Source organism: Carcharodon carcharias, chromosome 1 (genome assembly GCF_017639515.1).
Source record: "Carcharodon carcharias isolate sCarCar2 chromosome 1, sCarCar2.pri, whole genome shotgun sequence".
In the NCBI taxonomy this organism is placed as follows: domain Eukaryota; kingdom Metazoa; phylum Chordata; class Chondrichthyes; order Lamniformes; family Lamnidae; genus Carcharodon; species Carcharodon carcharias.
The window spans coordinates 169,664,141-169,685,327 of record NC_054467.1 but is presented as its reverse complement, the minus strand read 5'-3'; the positions used below and the strand labels follow the sequence as shown (position 1 = coordinate 169,685,327).

The 21,187-nt window shown below is 45.4% G+C and overlaps 1 protein-coding gene across 1 annotated transcript in view; it reads right to left on the bottom strand.

Annotated features, from left to right (window-relative positions):
- The window catches only part of LOC121275654 (trifunctional nucleotide phosphoesterase protein YfkN-like), an 84,083-nt gene that overhangs the window by 12,932 nt on the left and 49,964 nt on the right, over window positions 1-21,187 (bottom strand). Inside the window, exon 6 of the mRNA XM_041183169.1 lies at window positions 16,335-16,482. Within this exon, the coding sequence (XP_041039103.1) occupies window positions 16,335-16,482 (148 nt within the window). The remainder of the gene's footprint in view (window positions 1-16,334; window positions 16,483-21,187) is intronic.

Sequence of the window (21,187 nt, the reverse complement as noted above, 5' to 3'; positions counted from 1 at the left end):
GGTGGGAGGGGAGCTTCAAGGTGGTGTGGCAATGAACCATCTGCTGCGCTCTGCGCTCCACATGCTTGCACCTCCTTGCTTTGGAAGGGTATACCATGTGGTGCCTAATGTGATGCAGGCAACATGTGGCCAAGGGGGGGCAGGGAGTGGTGGGGGGGTGGGGAGCAGGCCTAGCACCTTTGTGTGAGTGCTCAGCAGCAGCTGGGTGAGGAGGCACTGGAGCCCTGATATGTCCCACTCTGGTTGGGGTTGGCCGTGCATGAACAGAGTCCATGTGCAATTTGCACTAATCAATGCTCTTCTCTCATTTTCAGGAGAAGGTGGCTCATAATGCGGAAGACTGTGTGAGGACTGGTAATGGCCAGGTGCAGACTGCCATTCTAAGGAGGCCCTGGATCTGGAGAGGCGCCATGCACCCAGGTCCACTAGTGTCGGTGAGGCTGGGATGCCATGGCCAGGTATTTATGCCCAACAGTGAGGTCAGCATTGTCCTCCCAACAGCCATAGTGAATGTTAAACGATTTAATTTTGCAACATGGCTTGACCATTGGTTATGGAAGGATGAGCGCATAATGATCGGGGGAACAGGGATGGACTTTGTCATTGTCTTCACACTAAGTGATCCACTGTCCTTGTTCTTCCTTTCAGTAGCGTCGGAGCAGGGCTGGAAGGAGGAGCAGCAGAGGCTCTGTCTCACACCTGAGGGGGTCTGAAGTCTCACCAGCGTCACACCATTTCTGTGAGGCAGACACCAGCACAAATACTATCACCTCAGTGGGAATTCGAACAATGGCTAGTGTCCTGGGGCACAGCGCTGAGGGCACTTCACAGTCGCTGGAGGAGCTGGCAAAGACAGAGAGTGCTCATGGCGCCAGCAGTTGGAGGACTGCAGAGGATCAGGCACATGTTCTGTTGTTGTCTGACAGTGTACCTCCGGAATCGTCCGCGACGCAACAGGTGCAGGAAATGCAGCCGGGTGTGCGGGAGCATCTGGGGGAGATACATAAAACTATGCTTGGCTTGGTCTCCATGGTGGAGGAGTCCAAGCGGAGGCTTGCCGAAGCAATGAGCCACATGTCCGAGCGCCATACACTCTCCATGCAGAGTGGTGACTCTCGTGGACAGCCTACTCCAGGAGACCCATCAGGGGTTCCTGGGGATGCGCTCTGACCAGCAAGCCCTCACACTGGCATTGACCTCAGATGGTCAGTGCCAGTCTGGAAGATGGTGTGGGCATCAAGTTTCCTAGCTTGGTGCCCATCCATCCACGGTGAGCAGGAAAGTCCGAAGTGACCTCACATTGGCGCAGCAGCTGCCTGTCGTCTCTGCGAGCTCCTCTCAGGGCGCTCCAGATGAGGGCATCAGCTCCTTCCCCCCTCTCCCAGTGACTGCATCATTCGGTGAGGCTGTGATGACTGGGGAGATGCCAGCTGTGCACCTGTCGGATCCCTCCCAGACGGGGCCAGCACAGGTTCCCTGGGCCAGAGGACAACCGCCAAGGTCAACGAGGCCAACAGGACAGAAGAGTCAGCAGGCTGTCTCAGATGCCACTCCGAGTGATGAGGCAACACCAAGACATAGCACCCGGAAACATAAACATAAGGCACCTTACGCACAACACAGGTTTTTCACTGGTGCTTTTGGGTTGACCCGAGATGAGGCCCTTTTGATTTTATTTGATTTGTAACACTGTTACCTTTTTTTGTAATAAGTTGCTTTGCTTGACACATTAAATTCAGATATGTCACCATGGCTGAGGGTGCCTCCTTTCTTCTGCATGTATATGGTTTCCAAAAGTGTAATGAGTGCTTTGTTGGACATTCAGCTTTATTAACAAGGCCCTAAGTTGCTGTTGCCAACTTGGCAGATTTTGCACTTAGGTGATGAGTATTGAGCTAACAGCTCAGGCTTGTCTGATGGACCATCTGTGGTGTGCTAGCTGAAGGTTCGTTGGATTAAAGCCTCCCAGGTGTCTCTGCCTCCCTGGAGTATGCCTGGGTTAGCGCCTACCCCTTCATCATTTCCCTGTGCATGCTCATCCTCGGACTCACTGCTAGACTCATCGTATGCAGCCGCAGACACTGCGTTGACATCTTCATCGTCCACTGCATCCCCCCTTTTCAGCGCAAGATCGTGGAGAGCGCAGCATGCAACCATTATCACTGAGACACACTCAGGGGGGTACTGGAGTGCGTCCCCTGAGCGGTCCAGGCATCGGAAGCACATCTTGAGAAGATCGATGGTTCTCTCCACCACAGCCCTTGTGGAGGCATGGCTCCAATTGTACCACTGCTCAGCTTCTGTTCTTGGATGGCAAAGAGATATCATGAGCCGCCTTCTGATGGGAGAGCCTTTGTCACCCAGCAGCCATCTATCCATCTGGGCTGGAGCACTGAAGAGCCCTGGCACCTGGAAGCGTCTGAGAATGTAGGCGTTGTGGGAGCTGCCTGGGTACCTTGCACAGACTTGCAGAATTTGCATCCTATGATCACACACTATCTGCATGTTCATGGAGTGGAAGCCCTTCCTGTTGATGAAGGCACCGGGCTCACCTGCTGGCGCCTTGATGGCCACATGTGTACAGCCTATTGCACCCTGGACACGGGGGAAGCCAGCAATGGCTGTGAAGCCTTTGGCTCCCTCTGTCTGGCTTGCCTGGTCCCAATGGAAGTGGATAAAGATCAATGCACGCCTGAACAGAGCATCTGCAACCTGCTTGACATAAGTGTGGACAGCTGATTGGAAGACACTGCGAAGAACACTCATCGAGCCCTGGAAGGAGCCAAAGGCATAGGAGTTAAGGGCAGCTATGACCTTTAGAGCCACTTGCATGGGGTGTCCACCCACACAGTTAGGGGAGATCTCAGGCCCAATCACCTGACAGATATAGTTGACTGTCTCCCTTGAGAGATGGAGCGTCCTTTGGCACTGCACCTCAGACATATTGACGTAGCTGCTTTGCCACCTGTATACCCTGGCAGCAGGATAGTGGCATTTACAGTGGCCTGTTCCGCCTTGGACTTCCTGTTAGCCCTGGACCCCTTGTGCCTGCACCTGTCCTCCCAAAGGTGGGTCCCCTGGAGGCTGAGTGTGCACTCCTGGCCTCCTCCCCCTTCTAGCCCTCCCTTCCTCCTCAGAGGAGATGCCTCCAGTGGACAGTTCAGCTCCCATTCCGAAGCTATGGGAAGGCTTCCTGAAACCTGCAGGCCCAGAAAAGATTCCTCACTGCAGAGTGCTGACCTGAAGGTTAAGAGTCCAGAAAAAGCATCTGGCATGCATTTTGAAGTACTGCAGATCACAAGCCAAGTTTGAAAAACTTTCAAAAATAAATACTTGACTGTGCACATTCACGACCCCTGTGAGCCCTCTTATCCCACCTGTGGATGAGGTCAATACAAATGGGTCTTACCCGCCTGCCCGTTGCACTTGCCCAAAGATTGTACGGGTGTCGAAAAATCAGCGTCGATTGAACACTCAAGGGCCTTAAGTGGCCTGTTAATAAATGGCGGGCATGCATCGGATATCATAGCCTGCCTGCCCAGCGAAATATCGTGATGGTGTGTGATGGCGTCGGGACACTCGCCCTGCATCACCGCACGTCATTTTATGCACGGACGTGTGAGGCCCGCCCCCGCATGACAACGGGAAAATTCTGCCCTATGTTTGGAGAGTTTGATAGAATTAGAGTAGGCAATAGTAAGTCATTAAATGGAGTCAGAATAAGGGGGTAAGTAAAAAAGCCTAAATCAGGGCTAATGTGCATGTATGTGAATGCACGGAGTGCGGTTAATAAGATTGGTGAACTTCAGGCACAGGTTGACAGATGGGATCATGACATTATTGCCAGAACAGAGACCTGGCTCAAAGAAGGGCAGGACTGGGCGTTAAATATTCCTGGGTACCAGGTGTTTAGGAGAGACAGGAAAGGAAGCAAAGGGTGAGGGCGGAGGGGAGTGGCAATATTATTAAAGATGACATTACAGTACTGGAGAGAGGGGATGTTGCTGGCTAGAGGTAAGGAATGAAAAAGGTGAAATAACATTGATTGGTGTAGTATATAGGCCAGCAATGGGGAGAAACAAATTTGCGAAGAAATTACAGGGAAGTGCAAGAATTATAGAGTAATAATAATGGGGACTTAATTTATCCAAATATGGACTGGGATAGTACTAATACAAAGGGACAAGAGAGGCAAGAATTCTTGGAATGTGTTCAAGATAATTTTCTGCAGCAATATGTTTCCAGTCCAACAAGAGGACTTGCACTTTTGGACCTGATTCTGGGGAATGAGTTGGCCCAAATGAATCAAATATCAGTGGGAGAGCCTCTAGCGGACAGTGACCATTGTACCATAAGGTTTAGGTTAATTATGGAAAAGAACAGGGAACAATCCAAACTGGGGATAGTTAATTGGGGGAAAGCCAACTTCAATGGGATGAGAATACATCTGAGTCAAGTGACTTGGAATCAAATGTTGGCGGAAAAGACGGTGGCTGAACAATGGGCCACCTTCAAAGAAAAAGTATCGCAGGCAATGTCAAGGTACATTCCCTTGAAGGGGAAAGATAGGACAAATAAATCCAGAGTGCCCTGGATGACAAGAGAGATGGAGGTAAAGATGAAAAGGAAGAAGAGTGCCAACGACAGATGTCAGGTAGAAAATACAATGGAGAATCAGGCTGAATGTAGAAGGACCAGAGGAGAAGTGAAGCAACTGATAAGAAAAGCAAGCATAGAGCAAGAAAGGAGGCTGGCAGTGAACATAAAAAGGAATCCCGAGGTCTTCTATCAGCATATAAATAATACAAGGTGGTTAAAAAAAAGAGGAGCCGATTAGGGACAAAAAAGAGGCCTTGCATGTGAAGGCTTGAGAAATAGCAGTGGTGATGAACAAGTACTTTGCATGGCAGCATCGGGGGAGAAGAAAAGAGTTGACGTTTCGAGTCCTCATGACCCTTCGACAGAACTTGAGTTCGAGTCCAGGAAAGAGCGAACTCAAGTTCTGTCGAAGGGTCATGAGGACTCGAAACGTCAACTCTTTTCTTCTCCGCCGATGCTGCCAGACCTGCTGAGTTTTTCCAGGTAATTCTGTTTTTGTTTTGGATTTCCAGCATCCGCAGTTTTTTTGTTTTTATTTAAGTACTTTGCATGTCTTTACGAACAAAGAAGATGCTAATCAGACCGAGGTGAGAAAGGAGGTAACTGGTATACTAGAAGAACTTACAATTGAGAGGAAAGAGGTGTTGAAAAGGCTATCATTACTTAAAATAGATAAGGTACCTGGACCAGATAAGATGCATTCACGGGTATGAGGGAAGTGAGAGTGGAAATTGCAGAGGCACTAGTGATGATCTTCTAGTCTTCCTTATACATAGGGGAAGTGCCAGGGACTGAATAATTGTGCATCTTACATCCTTGTTTGAAATGGGTTCAAGGATAATGCTGGCAATTCCAGGCCAGTAAGTTTGACCTCAGATGTAGGGAAACTTTTGGAAACTATAGTATGGGATAAAATCAATAGTCACTTCGTGCAGAATAATTAAGGAAAGCCAGCATGGATTCATTGAGGGAAAATCATGCTTAACAAACTTGCTGGAGTCTTTCGAGGAGGTAACAGAGAAGATTGATAAGGGAAATGCTGTTGATGTGGTGCATATTGCTTTTCAAAAGGCATTTGATACAGAGCCATACAACAGACTTGTGAGCAAAATTCTGGGTCATGGAATAAAAGGGAAAGTGGGAACTTGGATAAGAAATTGGCTGAGTGCCAGGAAACAGGGAATAGTGATAAATGGTTGTGTTGCAGACTGGAGGAAGGTTTGTAGTGGAGTACCCAGTGGATCAGTGTTGGGACCCTTGCTTATCCTGATATATATTTAATGACCTAGACTGTGGTGTGCGGGGCATGATTTCAAAATTTGCAGATAATGCAATGATTGGAAATGTTGTCAACTGTGATGAAGATAATCTTGAATTTCAAAAGGACATAGACATGTTGATAGATTGGGCAGACAAGTGATAGATGAAGTTCAATGCAGAGAAGCGTGAGGTGATTCATTTTGGCAGGAAAAATATGGTGAGACAGTATAAGATAAAGGGAGAGCTTCTAAAGGAGGTTCAGGAACAGAGGGGCCTTAGTGTATACATACATAGGTCATTGAAGATGGCAGGCTTTATTAACTGGGGCATTGAGTACAAGAGTACATGTTGAGCTTGTATAAGACAAGTTAGGCCTCAACTGAAGTACTGCATCCAGTTCTGGGCACCATACTTGAGAAAGGATGTGAAGGCATCGGAGAGAGTACAGAGGAGATTCACAAAAATAATTCCAGGGATAAAGGACTGTAGCTATACAGATAGATTGTAGAGCTTGGGACTTTTTTTCCTTAGAGAAAAGAAGGCTGAGAGGAGACTTGATAGAGGTACACAAGATCCAGAGGGGTATGGACAGGGTAAATAGTGAGAAACTGTTCCTACTCAAGACAATATCAAGAAACTAGAGGGCACAGATTCAAAATAATTGGCAGAAAGAGTAAATATGATGTGAGGAAAATATTTTCATCCAGAGAGTGGTTGGAATCTAGAACATATTTCCTGAACGGGCAGTGGAGGCAGATTTGATTGAGGTATTCAAAAGGGAATTGGATTGCTACCTGAAAAGAAAGAATATGCAAGGTTACAGAGATAAGGCAGGAGAGTGGGACTAGATGGAATGCTCTTACAGAGAGCCAGTGCAGACTCGATGGGCCAAATGGCCTCCTTCTGCACTGTAAAGATACTGTGATAAATCTTTGGAATTCTCTATTCCTGAGAGCTGTGGAAGTTCAGTCATTGAGAATGTTCAACACAGAGACTGATATATTTCTTGATGGTAAAGATATCAAGGAACATGACATGGTATGGGAAAATGGCATTGAGGTAGAAGATCAGCCATGTTGAATGGTGGAGCAACCTCGAGGGGCCAAATGGCCTACTTCTGATCCTATTTCCTTTGTTTCTAACCTGGAGATAGAAATTCAGGGTGAATTTGACCCACCCCAGTGTCCAGAGCAAATGGTGTGGCTACATCAATAATAAAAAAAAAAATCACTTTTGAAATCGTGTCACCACATTTCCACTCCATTCCCAATCCATTACGCTCTTTATTAGGCAATTGAGGTGCCTATCTGACTCAAGCAGGACCCTAAACCAGACCTAGTGCTATTTGTCCACTGATTGACCAGCCTCCCTGCTCCATAAAATATGCTGGAAAAGAAGCAGAAGCCTAAAAAATCTAAAGTTATGGGGCCTCTGGGCCGGCCAAATTTCACCTGCCACTAGTTAGCCAGCTGTTTCTTTACACCTATTTCAGGCACAAAGCTGGCTGGTGAGATGTAAATGAAGCCCTTTGGTTAAATAGCTTGCGCCTCAAGTTGAAGCCAGCTGGGGGTGAGGATTCTTACTTTGCCCTCTAATATTCTGCTCCCTGTGAAATGTCCTCACTCCACACAGCCACCCATAAGCACCTAGCAAATGACAAACTTGTCTCATGCACAGTAATTAACATCTAATTGACCTTAGGATGTCTTGTTTACAATTACATCTTTATGATCATAAAGAGACGAATAGCTGACCATACAAGCGGAATAATACTTTGCATTGTATGATTTCATACATTTGTTATTAAATAGAACATCATCCAACATTTCCTGAACAATGTCATTAAAAATTCACTAGCATTAAAATCATAATTTTTTAAAATTATTCTAATTTGCATAGCATTGCTCACAAACATAAAATTGCAGTGCCAAAATTCTTTAACCCTGGTCAGCCACAATTGCAATTGTTGTGGAGCAGTACCTGAATCCCACTAGCATCTCACACTTCTACCACCTGAATATCCAGCTCAGCAGAGGGTTTTATTTCAATAATTCTGACATGCAGTTACATCAGTAGGGAGTGTCTTGGGCATGAAGAGAGAGTGTAGCTTAGATGCTCCACAGGTAAGCAGTCTTCATGAAAGATCACTGAAAGTTGTTAATTTGCCCCCTTTTCTAGAGGAAATGAAGTGATCCAATCATCTCCAGGATCTTTCAAGCCATGGCTCCAGTCTGGCGATCCCTATGAGCCTCAATTATGCTGGAGTGCACTGTTGGAGTGGAATTACTATGAGTTTGGTGAGAGGGGAGTGACATTTTAGGTTTTAAGGGTTAATCTTTTACAAAATCTAGTACTGCTTGCTTGCAATTCAGCATTTTAATTAAATTTACTGTTTTTTAAGTTTTAAGTTTCTTAGAGGCTTGGGCAGGGCTAATCAAGCAAATCAGGCCCTCTGCTCAAGAGCAGGTAAGATTGGCAAATTAAGGAACTGGCCTAATCTGCTGCTGGCCAGATAGGAGACTCATCTGAATCCCAGATGTATACATCAGAGAGGTTGAGAGCCCTGTTACAGAGTGGCATTGCTGCTGGTTTGGTGCGAAGGGCATTCAGGAGGGATGATGATGATGATGACAATGATTATCTTTTTCCCTTTATCTTAACCTGCAGACGACCAGGAGTTGAAAAGCTGCACAAGAGGGCTAAACTTTGAAAACATCCAAGAGCGACATTACAAGAGGAACACAAGTTCATTGGTTGGTGAGAAACAGCTGTTAGAGAGAGTCATCAAGTAGCTGAAAATTAAAAAAAACATCCTTCTTAAAAGGAGCTGCTTAGATTTCAGTAAGAAACATAAGCAAGAGGGAAGTAAAGTTAAGTCAAGGTCAGGTAAAATAAAGTAGTATAAGTAAACCAAAGTAAAATAAAGTTAACATAAGGGAAGTAAATTGAAGCAATGGCAGGACAGTTTGGTCATGTGGAATATGTGTCTAGTAATATGTGGAAAATTATGGCACTACTGGTGTCCTAGATGACCACATGTGCAGGAAGATATCCACCAGCTGCAGAAACTTAAGCTCTGCATTTCAGAGCTTGAGCGGCAGCTGGAGTCACAGTGGAGCATCTGTGAGGTGGAGAACTACGAGGATAGCACAGAGAGGTGGTCACACCTGCAGCTTAGGAGCCTGGAGGCAGAAGAGAAAAGGGTGATTGCCAGGCCGTCTAAGAGAACGACATAGGTAGTGCAGGAGTCTCTGCACTTGCCAATCGGTTTTCTGTTTTGGATACTGGTGAGGGCATTGGTTCCTCGGAGTGCAGTCAGAGCCAGGTTTGTGGCACCACAGCGGCTCTGCTGTATGGGGGAGAGGAAGAAGAGGGGGAGAGCAGTGGTGATAGGTGATTTGTTAGTTAGGTGAACAGACTGATTTTCTGTGGCCGTAGACATGACTCCAGGATGGCACGTTGCCTCCCTGGTGCCAAGATCAAGGATGTTATGGAACAGCTGCAGGACATTCTTTTGGGGGAACTGTGATCAGCCAGAGGTCGTGGTCCACGGTGGTACCAATGACTTAAGTAGGAAAGGGGATGAGGTCCTGAAAACAGATTTCAGGAAGGAGATTAAAAAGCAGGACCTCTAAAGCAGTAATCTCAGAATTGCTCCCAGTCCCATATGCAAGGAATTACAGAAATAGGAGAATAAAACAATTGAACATGTGGCTGGAATGCTGATGTAGGAGGGAAGACATCAGATTTCTGAGGCATTGGGACTGGTCCTAGGAGAGGTGGGACCTGTACAAGCTGGGCAAGCTACACCTGAACAGGACTGGGATGAATATCCTCGCAGGGAGATTTGCTGGTATTGTTGGGTTGAGGTTGGAGTGGGGGGGCAGGGGGGCTGTTTAAACCTAGATCGGCAGGGGGCTGGGAACCTGAGAGCAAATTCAGAGCAGGAAACAAGAGAAGGAGAATTAGAGAGTGACTCTGAAACAGAAGCACAGGTTAAAAGGTGTACAGCACAGGAATTTGGCAGTGTTAAAAATTGTATATGTAAATGCAAGGAGTATAGCAAGTAAAGCCAATAAGCTGAGGCCACAGATAGATACACTGCAGAATGATATCATCGTTATAATCGAAACCTGGCTTACAGAGGAGCAAAAATGGCAGCTCAACATCCCCAGATGTAGAGTTTTCAGGCAGGATAGAGAGGGGGATAAAAAAGGTGGGGGGCGTAGCATTATTGGTTAAAGAAACAATTACAGCTGAGAAAAGGGGTGATACACTAAATGAAGCACTAAATGAAGCCATATGCGTTGAGCCCAGTAATTAAAAAAAGGGCAGCCACATTGCTAGGAGTGTACAACAAACTCCCCAAATAGTGGATAGGAGTTAGAAGAGCAAATATGTAGGCAAATTTCCGAGTGCAAAAGTAAAAGGGCAGTAATAGTTGGAGACTTCAGTTACCCTAATATCAACTGTGAAATGAAAATGTGAAGGGTACAGAGGGCACAAAATGCTTGAACTGCATTCAAGAGAACGTTTTCAGCCAGCATCTAGCAAGCCCAATGAGAGTGGGCACAATTCTAGATTTAGTCTTTGGAAATGTAGCTGGGCAAGTGGAAGAAGCAGCAGGGGAACTATTTTGGAGATACTGACCATAATAGTTAGATTTAGCACCATATGGAAAAGGACAAAGATAGAACAGGAGTAAAAGTTTTAAATTGGTGGCGGGATGGAGGGTTGCGGGGGGCAGGGGCAGGGGGAGACAAATTTTACAAAACTGAGAGGTAAACTAGAAGTAAACTATAAGTAAACAAGGGTAATGGATCGATGGATGATTTTGTGAGTGGAAAGCATTCCATAGGGCTGTGCTGGGGTCCTTGCTGTTTGTCATATGTATTAATGATTTGTACTTAAATGTGGGAGGTATGACTGGGAAATTGGCCACGTAGTTGATAGCAAAGAGGATAGCTGTTGTCTCCAAAATGATATCAATGGTTTGGTTCAGTAGGCGAAAAGTGGCAAATGGAATTCAATCCAGAGAAGTGTGAGGTAATGCACTTGGGGAGGGCAAACAAAGCAAGGGAATATTCAATAAATGGGAGGAAACAGCTACTAGAAGGGAAAACAGTGTCAAATCAGTGCAGGTATTCAAAAGCGAGATACTACTGGAACAGGCTGGGATTTTCTGTGCCCACCAGTGTCAGGCGTGTTCGGTGGCCTGAGTGGACAGTATGGCACGATCGGTTTCACGACGGCATGAAAACAGTTTGCGATCATCCACTCAGCCCGCTGATGGCGAGTCGCGTCCCCCAAACCTCATTGTAGAACAGTAGAATATTAGCATATCATCATAAGTCCAGCCCGCCGGATTCATCCCTCCTTGCTGGATTGTCCACCCATGCCAGCTGGAAAGCACGCTGATGTGTTTCACAACAGCACATAAGTGACGTGCACTGGGCGGGCTGCACTTCACTTGCGACTTAAAGATTTGTTTGCATACCTTGCTGTGGTCAGCATTCAGTCATCAGTGCCAGGCTTCACAGACAGCACCACATCATTTTTAGGGAGGCTCACAGCAGGTCTCTATCTACCAGATCAGCCATATGTGGGTAGCTTTTCAACAGCTACAGGGCTAGGGCTTGCTTGGTGAAGGGGGTGAAGTGGCCTCGGGCAAGAGAAGAGGCTGCAGGATGAGGACGGTACTGGGGAAGGACGGTAACCCAGGGTGTGTCTGGGGGCACATGTTGATCCATGCAAGTGGCCTCAAGATGGTGAGGGCTGAGGAGGCAGTTTCCAGATGGACATGAGGCTATGTGTGAGATAATGGGTGGTGATGTCCCTTGAGCTGGCAATGAGTGAGATACCAGTGAATGTGTGATGGGCTTGAGTTTGAGAGCTTAGAGTGATGAAATGGTTGCCGTACGCTGGCTGCACGGATGAGATCATTCATTCTCTAGCTGCATTGGATGGCTAACCACTTCTGTGCAGCACTGGCATTGATCACCACTGCCATTGCCTAACAAACCGAAGTGGTAATGTAGCTGCCCCTCCTGTGGCCAGAATGGGGGTTGAGTGCATTACAGCAGGCCTCCACAGCATCCAAAAGACGCTCAAGGGCTGCAGTCTTTTTGCCTTTCGGGGCCATGTCGTCTTTGCTGCAGTTCTGGGCTGGGAGCACCGAGCGTGGCTGGACTTTAAATATGATGCCGGTGTGATGAAGTGGTGAGGTGATGGCGTGGTGGGCAAATGAGAACCCTCCCGTTATGGAAACAGCATGTTTCCCGGGAATGCATAAGTAATGCGGGTGGGTTTGGGATATGGCGTGAAAACCCACCATCACGGTCTGCAGGTAAAGTGTTTTACATGCCCAGTACTGCACTTAGTGCAAATCTGGGATGAATCCTCCCACAATGAGACATGTCCCCACAATGAGAAAGGGTGGTACTGCTGAATCAAGAGCTCCCTGGTTTTCCAGAAGCATTTAAGGTAAAATAAAACAGAAAAAGAGAGCTTATGACAGTCACAAAAAGCTTAATACTATAGAAAGCCTAGAGGAGTATAGAAAGTACAGAGGTGATGTAAAAAAGGAAATTAGGAAAGCAAAGTGAGTATGTGCAAGAATATTGGCAGGTAAAATCAAAGAAAACTCAAAGATGTTTTACCAGTTCATTGAGAGCAAGCGAATAACTAAGGGAACGGTAGGGCCTATCAGAGATGTACACGGTAACTTGTGCACTGATGTTGAAGATGTGGGCAGGGTTCTTAATGAGTACTTTGCCTCTGTCTTAACTAAAGAGAGGGATGATGCAGACATTCTAATTAAAGAGGAAGAGTGTGAAATATTAGATACAATTGGCATAATGGGAGAGAAAGTACTGGGAGGTCTGGCATCCTTGAAGATGGATATATCATCAGGGTCGGATGGGTTGTATCCTAAGTTGTTAAAGGAAGCCAAGGAGGAAAAAGCAGAAGCTCTGAGGATCATTTTCCAATCTTCACTAGATACAGGTGAGGTACCAGGGGTTTGGAGGTCTGTGAACATTGTACCAATATCTGAAAAGAGTGAGAGGGGTAGGCCAGAAAATTATAGGTTGGTCAGTCTGACTTCAGTGGTGGGCAAATTATTGGTGTCAATTCTGAAAGACAGGATAAACTGTCATTTAGAAAAGCACAGATTGATCAGAGAAAGTCAGCATGATTTTGTTAGGGGAATATCATATCTTACTAATTTAATAGAAATTTTTGAGTGACAAGGAGGATTGATGAGGGTAGTGTAGTGGATGTTGTCTACATGGGTTTTAGTAAGGCATTTGATAAGGTCCCACTTGGCAGACTGGTCCATGTGGCTCATGAGATACAGGGGATCATGGCGATGTTGGATCCAAAGTTGACTCAGTGATAGGGAACAAAGGGTAATGGTCGATGGATGTTTTTGCGGGTGGAAAGCAGTTTCCAGTGGCGTTCCACAGGGCTCAGCGTTGGAGCTCTTGCTGTTTGTCATATGTATTAATGATTTCAACTTAAATGTGGGAGGTATGATTGGGAAATTGGCCGTGTAGTTAATAGCGAAGAGGATAGCTATTGTCTACTGAATGATATCAATGGTTTCATTCAGTGGGTGGAAAAATGGACCTGATCTGCTGCCAGTGAGGATTTGCAAAGCAAAAACGCTCTCATACTGTCTCCAATTGATTATTAGGATTTCTTTTGGTTGTCCAGTTTCGCTGAACTGCAGCTCCACCCACTTAAGCAGGCCTTCCCCCGACCTTGATGTTTTGCTTTGCCTTGGCCTGCAGCTGCCTCAGTTTCAGGATGATGTGTCATGTATCAGCCTGTCTCCACCTTTTACCCCCACTCCTGTCACCCACCAACTTCCCCCAACACCACCATCCCCCAAATTACCTTCTCTCTCTCCTCTCACTAATGCTTGAGCCTCCCCCCATCAACCTGGATCCTATCATGATCAACTTGGGCATGCCTTCCCTCCCTGCTGAGCCCACCTCAGTCACTGTTCCTAAGCATACCCTGATCCTCCCCACTACAGTAATCCGTGCTGCCATCCTTGTTCCCCTCAGACCCTCCAGATGAAAACTATAGCTGCTAGACTCAAATCCTGACCCTACTATCCTACTGCGTTCCACTTACCCCTTTGGCAGTCACTGTCCCCTCCTCTCATCAGCACCCTTAGTTCTCCCCACCACGATTCCAACATTGACTCAACCAACCCCTCCCTCCGAAACACTCTGGGTCCCAACACCCTGCCACCCAACACTGTTCACTCCCCACCTTCCCCTTCATGCCTTCCTTCTTTCCCCTTCCCCATCATGGCTTCCTTCTACACTCCCCACCTCCCCCACATCTCACTCCACCCAAACCCTTCATCTCCTCTGGACCCCCCTCCCCCTCTGGAAAACTCCATCTCCGCAGGAGCCCCCTGGAACACCACCACCGCCCCCCACCCCCCAACCAAAACTTCATACCCTCCTGATCACTCCTCCTGGTCTCCTTTGGACCCCTTCTTTTTGCCTCCTCCGGACCTCACCCACTCCATGTCTTCACACACGCCATACCTGAGGTCAGCTCCAATAATCTTTTAATCTTTTAATCTGAGGTCAGCTCCAATAGTGCAGCCAGTTTTGACTACAAGCTAAGTGCTCTAAAATTCTCCCTTGTTGGGTGCATGCTATGTATGTACAATCGGATAATGGAATGACACGAGTTCCTGCTGGCAGGGCAGAACATTTGACAGGGACGCACGATTTAGGTCTGTTGAGTTTTGTTGAGCATGCAGGAACGTAAACCTGCCACGAACGTCGGGAGAGGAAGATCCCGACCTCAGTAAACCGATTTTTTTTTGCATCCTGCCATATCTCCTACCCCTGCCTGCCATGAATTCCATTGATAGCGGCAGGGTATGATTATGCCTGAAGATAGGATTGCTTTTTACGGTGGATTTTTGGGAGCAAGTGATGTTTTTCTGGATAAATATTTGAAGGAGAGAAAGATACAAAGGTATGTGAGAGATCAAGGCAGTGGGATTACTTTTAGATTGCTCTAGTAAAGAGCCAAGACTGGTACAAAAGGTTGAATGGTTTCCTGCTGTGCTAGAAATTTCCATGATTCCTTAAATACAATAGCAAAATTGGACTGGTTGGAAAGAATGAGTGTAGATCCAACATTATTGATTGGTCCAAATTCCTATTTAATACCCTAAGTACATGGTTTTGGGCCTTCCGTGAATCACTAAAATTCTTGTGATGATAGAACTCCCACAATGGTGTGGCATAGCAAATTACCAGATTGATTTTGACCCAGAAATAATGAAGGGATACTTGGAATATGGTGTGCCATAATCCTGCTAATCTTTCCTTCTTGGTGGTACAGGTCATGGGCTGGGAGGGTCTATAGGAGTAAAATGGTGCTTTGCTCCATTGCATCCTATAGATAATCCATACTGCAGTCAAAAAGTACTGCTGATGGGCTGGATGGATACAGGGTCTAGTGGTAGCAACAACAGTGAAGCAGACTGCTCTGCCTGTAAGCTTTGAGCGTATTTACAGCTATAAGTGTTTGAGTGTTCTTTTACATTTGACTTTAAATCCCGAGGATGCTGGAGAGGCATTGATGGTTAGGAGAACCACTCATCGCACTCTGGCATGTTTGCCACAAGCTTCAAAAAACCCCAGTGCAGCCATTATTTATGGGCATAAGGGCAAGGCTTGCACTATGAGCAGAGCTTTGCCAAGGATTAGAAAATCCTGCACAATATCATTATGATCTCACTTGTTTGAAGCTTGGAGGCCCACACATTCTGGTGCATAGGCATGCAAAATACTTAAAAGCTCCAAATGGAAATTTGGAAAGGTCAAAGGACTTGGGAAACTCAATCAGTTTCATGGGACCTTGAAAATCAGGGCGTAAATTTGATTTAATTGCAACCTTTGCTAATTTTCTTAAAATGCTGAAACAATATTATGATCTCACTTATGATCTAAGTACCTAATGTGCCTACTGGCAGAATTAGTGGCAAAGTTCAGGATTGAAGAGATTAGAGCCATGAAAGCAGAATTGAAGGTCAGGTGTCCTCTGCTACCTCAACATATCAACTTTTGATTACACACCTTGTAGACCAAGGTCTGCAGCATTTTCCAGTGAGTTCTGCCAAAATACTAGCAGGAGACCAGCAACACCCATGAGGGATTTTGGCCTGTTACTATAAATGTCCTATAATGTAGCAACGGATAAGAAAAAGAAAATTAATGGCTAAAAATTAGTTATTCTATAGGTAATGCTTCTGCTCAAAACAAGAAGCAGACAGGAGATCTAATCTGAACACCAAGTATTTGGACACTGATATCAGAAATGATCAGAGTGAGGCACATATTAAATCTTAAGACACATGATTAATGTATTTCTTCTGTTATACACAAGATAATCTGGCTTTCTTAAAATATTAAAGGTACAACATCACAACTTACTTTTGCTAGATATTCCTTGATTGCAAGTAAGTATGTTCTATTTCTGTCCAAGTACTGTCCCTGTACCTTCACCGAGTCTATAACAATCCTGTGCCCCGGTTCTGCACTTGGATCAAATCCAAACTCTAATCCTGCCACTTGAGGAAACCTTTAAAATACGAAACCTAGATGAAGTTTCAAATATTGAGTAGATTTTATTAAGATATTTAGTTAGTTATCTTAATAATGTTTAATTGTTTAGGTCAAATTTAATATTAAATTATTCATTGTACATGTTCTATTCAGCATTTATATCAAGCCATTCTAGGTCAACTAGGCAAAGGACTCTACTTGTAGTCACTTGGCATTATTCTTATTGGCTAATATTTTAGAGGAATTTACTTATAAATAAAAATGTGCAGTCAATGCAGACTCATTGTAGTTTTATTATAAAATCAAATATTGGAATGCAAGTCACATTACAATTGGTATACCCGTTTATACATTATGTCACTTTCTCTATCATTGATCAATGAATCAGGAGATATGCTAAAATTGGACAACTGAAGCATGTTAAATGAAGTGTGGCAGGAAACAAGTAGATGCTTGCATGAAATGTGCACTACATGGACAATTATAGGAGCCAATTCTCATTTCCTTCCAGTCTGTGACATAAGTTAGGCACTTGGTGCATGCTGAACCTGTCCGGGTCAGGTGTGCTAATATTTCCCATTTCGGGACTTTAACTCAATCTGGGACACCCCAGCACAAGCCTGTAAAATCGGTGCACACTTGAGTGCAGCTGCAGGCCTGCAGTTATGAATCAGGCCTCCAAGATCAGGACCTTCTTTCTTATACAAAAGGCCCCCAAGAGCCAAGTTGAAACTCTGGTTGGTGAAGATGCAGTGGCAGGCCATGGTGCTGCATTTCACTGAGTACCTCTGTAGCAAAAAAATTGAACAGGAAGCTGGAAAAAACCCTGCTCACACCATCTAATTGGTCAGATATTTGCCCATATCATCACAACTCCACTTGTATTCTTCTAATCTGCTTTCCAACCTTACACACTACTGAAACAGCCCTAAACAAATTCGCAAATTGTAATCTTTGTAACTGCATCACATTATCTCTCCCAACTCTCTGCAGCTTTTGAGATGGTTGACCACAATCCTTTCAATCCTTCTCCCCCACTGTCCAGCTTGATGTGATTGCAGTTAATGAATTCTACTCTTATCTTTCCAAGTATATGCAATGCATCTCTACCAATATCTTCTGTTTTCATCCCTCCACTGTCACTTTGGCAGTCTTCCAAAGATTCATTCTTTGTTCACTCTTCATCCTTGTGTACGTTTATTTATTCGTCCACAGGATGTGGGCGTTGCCAGCTAGGCCAGCATTTATTGCCTACCCCTAACTGCCCTTGCGAAGGAGATGGTGAGCCACCTTCTTGAACTACTGCTGTTCGTGTGGTATAGGTACACCCAAAGTTCAGTTAGGAAGTTCCAAGATGTTGACCCAGTGACAGGAGAGGAACAGCGTTATAGTTCCAAGTCAGGATGGTGTGCGGCTTATGCAGGTGGTGGTGTTCCCACGCATCTGCTGCCCTTGTCCTTCTTGGTGGTAGAGGTCGTGGGTTGGAAGGTACTGTCGAAGAAGTCTTGGTGAGTTGCTACAATGCATCTTGTAGCTAGTACAAAGCTGTCACTGAGTCACAGGTGGAGGAAGTGAATGTTTAAGGTGGTGGATGGAGTGACAATCAAGTGGGCTGCTTTGTCTTGGATGATGTTGAGCTTCTTGAATATTGTTGGAGCTGCACTCAACCAGGCAGGTGGAAAGGTATTTCATCATATTCCTGAATTGTGCTTTATAGAAGATGGACAGGCTTCGGGGAGTCAGAAGACGAGTTATTCTCCAAGAATTCCCAACTGACTGGCTCTTGTAGCCACGGTATTTATTTAGCTGATCCAGTTTCTGGTCAATGGTAACCCCCAGGATATTGACAGTGGGGGATTCAGCAATGGTAATGCCACTGAATGTCAAGGGGAGATGGCTAGATTCTCTCTTGTTGGAGATGCTCATTGCTCTGCACTCGTGTGGCACAAATGTTACTTGCCACTTATCAGCCCAAACCTGAATGTTGTCTAGGTCTTGCTGCGTATGGACACAGACTGCTTCACTATCTGGTGCTGAACATAGCATAATAATCAACCAACCTCCCCACTTCTGACCTTATGATGTGGGGAAAGGTCATTGATGAAGTAACTGAAAATGATTGGCCCTAGGACACTACCCTGAGGAACTCCTGCAGCGATGTTCTGAGACTGAGATGTTTGACCTCCAACAACACAACCATCTTCCTTCAGCCAGTCATTTCCCCCTGATTCCCATTGACTCAAGTTTTGCTAGGACTCCTCGATGCCTTCATGCCACACCAAGTCAAATGTTGCCTTGATGTCAAGGGCAGTCACTCTGACCTCACCTCCTGAGTTCAGCTCTTTTTGTCCATGTTTGAACAAAGGCTGTAATGAGGCCAGGAGCTGAGTGGCCATGGGGGGGGGGGGGGGGGAACCCAAATTGAGCATCTGTGAGCAGTATTGCTGGGTATGTGCTGCTTGATAGCACTGTTGAAGCCCCCTTCCATCACTTTACTGATGATTGAGAGTAGACTGATTGGTTGAGTTGGATTTGTCCTGTTTTATGTAGACAGGACAAACTGTGGTTAAATACAATTCTGCTGGTGCTGATGGCCCACAATAACTCATGGATGTCCAGCTTTGAGTTGCTTGATCTTTTTGAAATCTTTCCCATTTAGCTCGATGTTGTGCCACACAACATGGTGGCAATTACTATGTGAAGATAAGGCTTCATCTCCAGTGTTCATTCCTACCAATACTGTAATGAATAGATGCTTCTGGGAGAGGTAGATTGACGACCAGGTTAAGTAGGGTTTTCCCTCTTGTTCCCTCACCACCTGCCGTAGACGCAGTCTAGTAGCTTTGTTCTTTAAGACTCAGCTAGCTTGGTCAGTACTGGAGGTGCTATCAAGCCATTCTTGGTGATGGGGAAGGAAGATTCCCACCCAGAGTACATTCTGTGTCCCTACCACCCTAAGTGCTTTTTTGTTGCCCTTTGTGACGTCTTCCAGAGATAAGGCAGCTTCTATATCCATGCTTATGACACCCAGCTCTATCTTTCCATCATCTCTCTGTCCCTCTACTACCTCTGTACTGATCAACCAATCGTCCTGTCTTGGATGAAATTTAATTTTCTCCAGGCAAACATTAAGACCACCATCAGTCCCTGCCAAAAACTTGTACCCTTGTCATCGGCTGCTTCCCAGTCAATATCTGAAACTGAATTGGACTGTTCATGACTTTAAAACACAAGACAACTCCAAGCTAAGAATCAGACTAATATCCTCAATGTCCATGGCTTTGTCATAGCTGGAGCTGACAATTCAAATGTTCCTCTGGCGCTCCCCACCCTCCATAAACTTCAACTTACCTAGACTTTACCACATACATCCTATTCTGCATCAACAAGATCAAGGACTATTTAATTCAATAGAATGCTTGCAAAATATATCAATTAGGAAAATCAGCCATTTAGGATTCATATAGCACAGGAAGTCACTGTGCCTGTGCTGGCTCTTTGATGTAACTATCTAGTAAGTCTCAGTCCCCTTCCCCGTACAAACTTGAAAACCTTTTCTTTTCAAGCATATATTTAATTCTGTTTGAAAGTTACTATTGAATATACTTCTACCATTCTTTCAGGCAGTGTATTTCAGATCATCATAACTCAATGTGTAAAACAGAAATTCTCATCATACTTCTCGTTCTTTTACCAGTTATTTAACGCCAATTGAACTGGCAATTTAATGCAGTTGCAATGCACAGCACATTAGTTAGTCAAAAGGAGAAAATGCTGTTGGGACCCTCCTGAAAGTTAACTAATTAAAAGAACCAGAGAATATCACGAGTAATTGGTTGGGAAAATGAATTAAATAAAAACAAAAAGTGTTGTTGTGATCCTGCCCACCAACCACCCCCCGCATGCCCCATCCTCATGAACCACAAAATGAGGCTGTGCATTCAATATTATAATGAACTGATTAAAAGCAGCACAAAATATTGTTAGGAATAGTTTGCAATTTCTACAAATTAATTTTTAAAATATTGGGCAGGATTTTCTGGTCCAGCCAGCAGCAGGCATCGTGGCAGACAGAATGGGAAAATTCAGAGTGTGGCCAAAAGTCTGTTTCCCACCAGTGTAAAAAATGGTTTGCAATTTTCCACTCCTGAGTTTCATGGCAGGCTGGATAGCCTGCCACGCCATGTAGGGAACCACATTTGAATATCATCAATGCTCATTAAAAACCCAGCTCACCAGAATTATGCCCCCCCTCCAAATCAACTGTCCACGCTGGCAGCTAATTAGACTGGCGTGCATCACAACCGGATGAAACAGATGGGCACCTGGTGAACTGCACTTCACTTGAGACTTCAAGATTTGTGCATGCAGAGGACAGAGACACGATTGTTACAAGGCTGTGCCTGACACACATGTCCGGGTACCAGTCCAGGGATGGGAAGGGCCCGTCCATCCTGTCTCAGTTGTGCACAGCATGGTATGTGTCAGTCCCTCGCATACTTTGGTCCTCAGGGTTGGTAACTTGGTCTGGGCCGCAGATGGCACAGTCACAGTCGGGGAGGAATTTGCAGCCGGTAGATGGGGAACAAGTAATACAGTGATGGTCTCATGGCGGGTGGGGGTTGGTCTTGCTGTGCATTGGGCCTTAAGATAGGGAGGGATCAGGTCAACATGGGGCATTGGGACATCCACAGAAAATGGTTCAGAGGAAGGACAGGGGT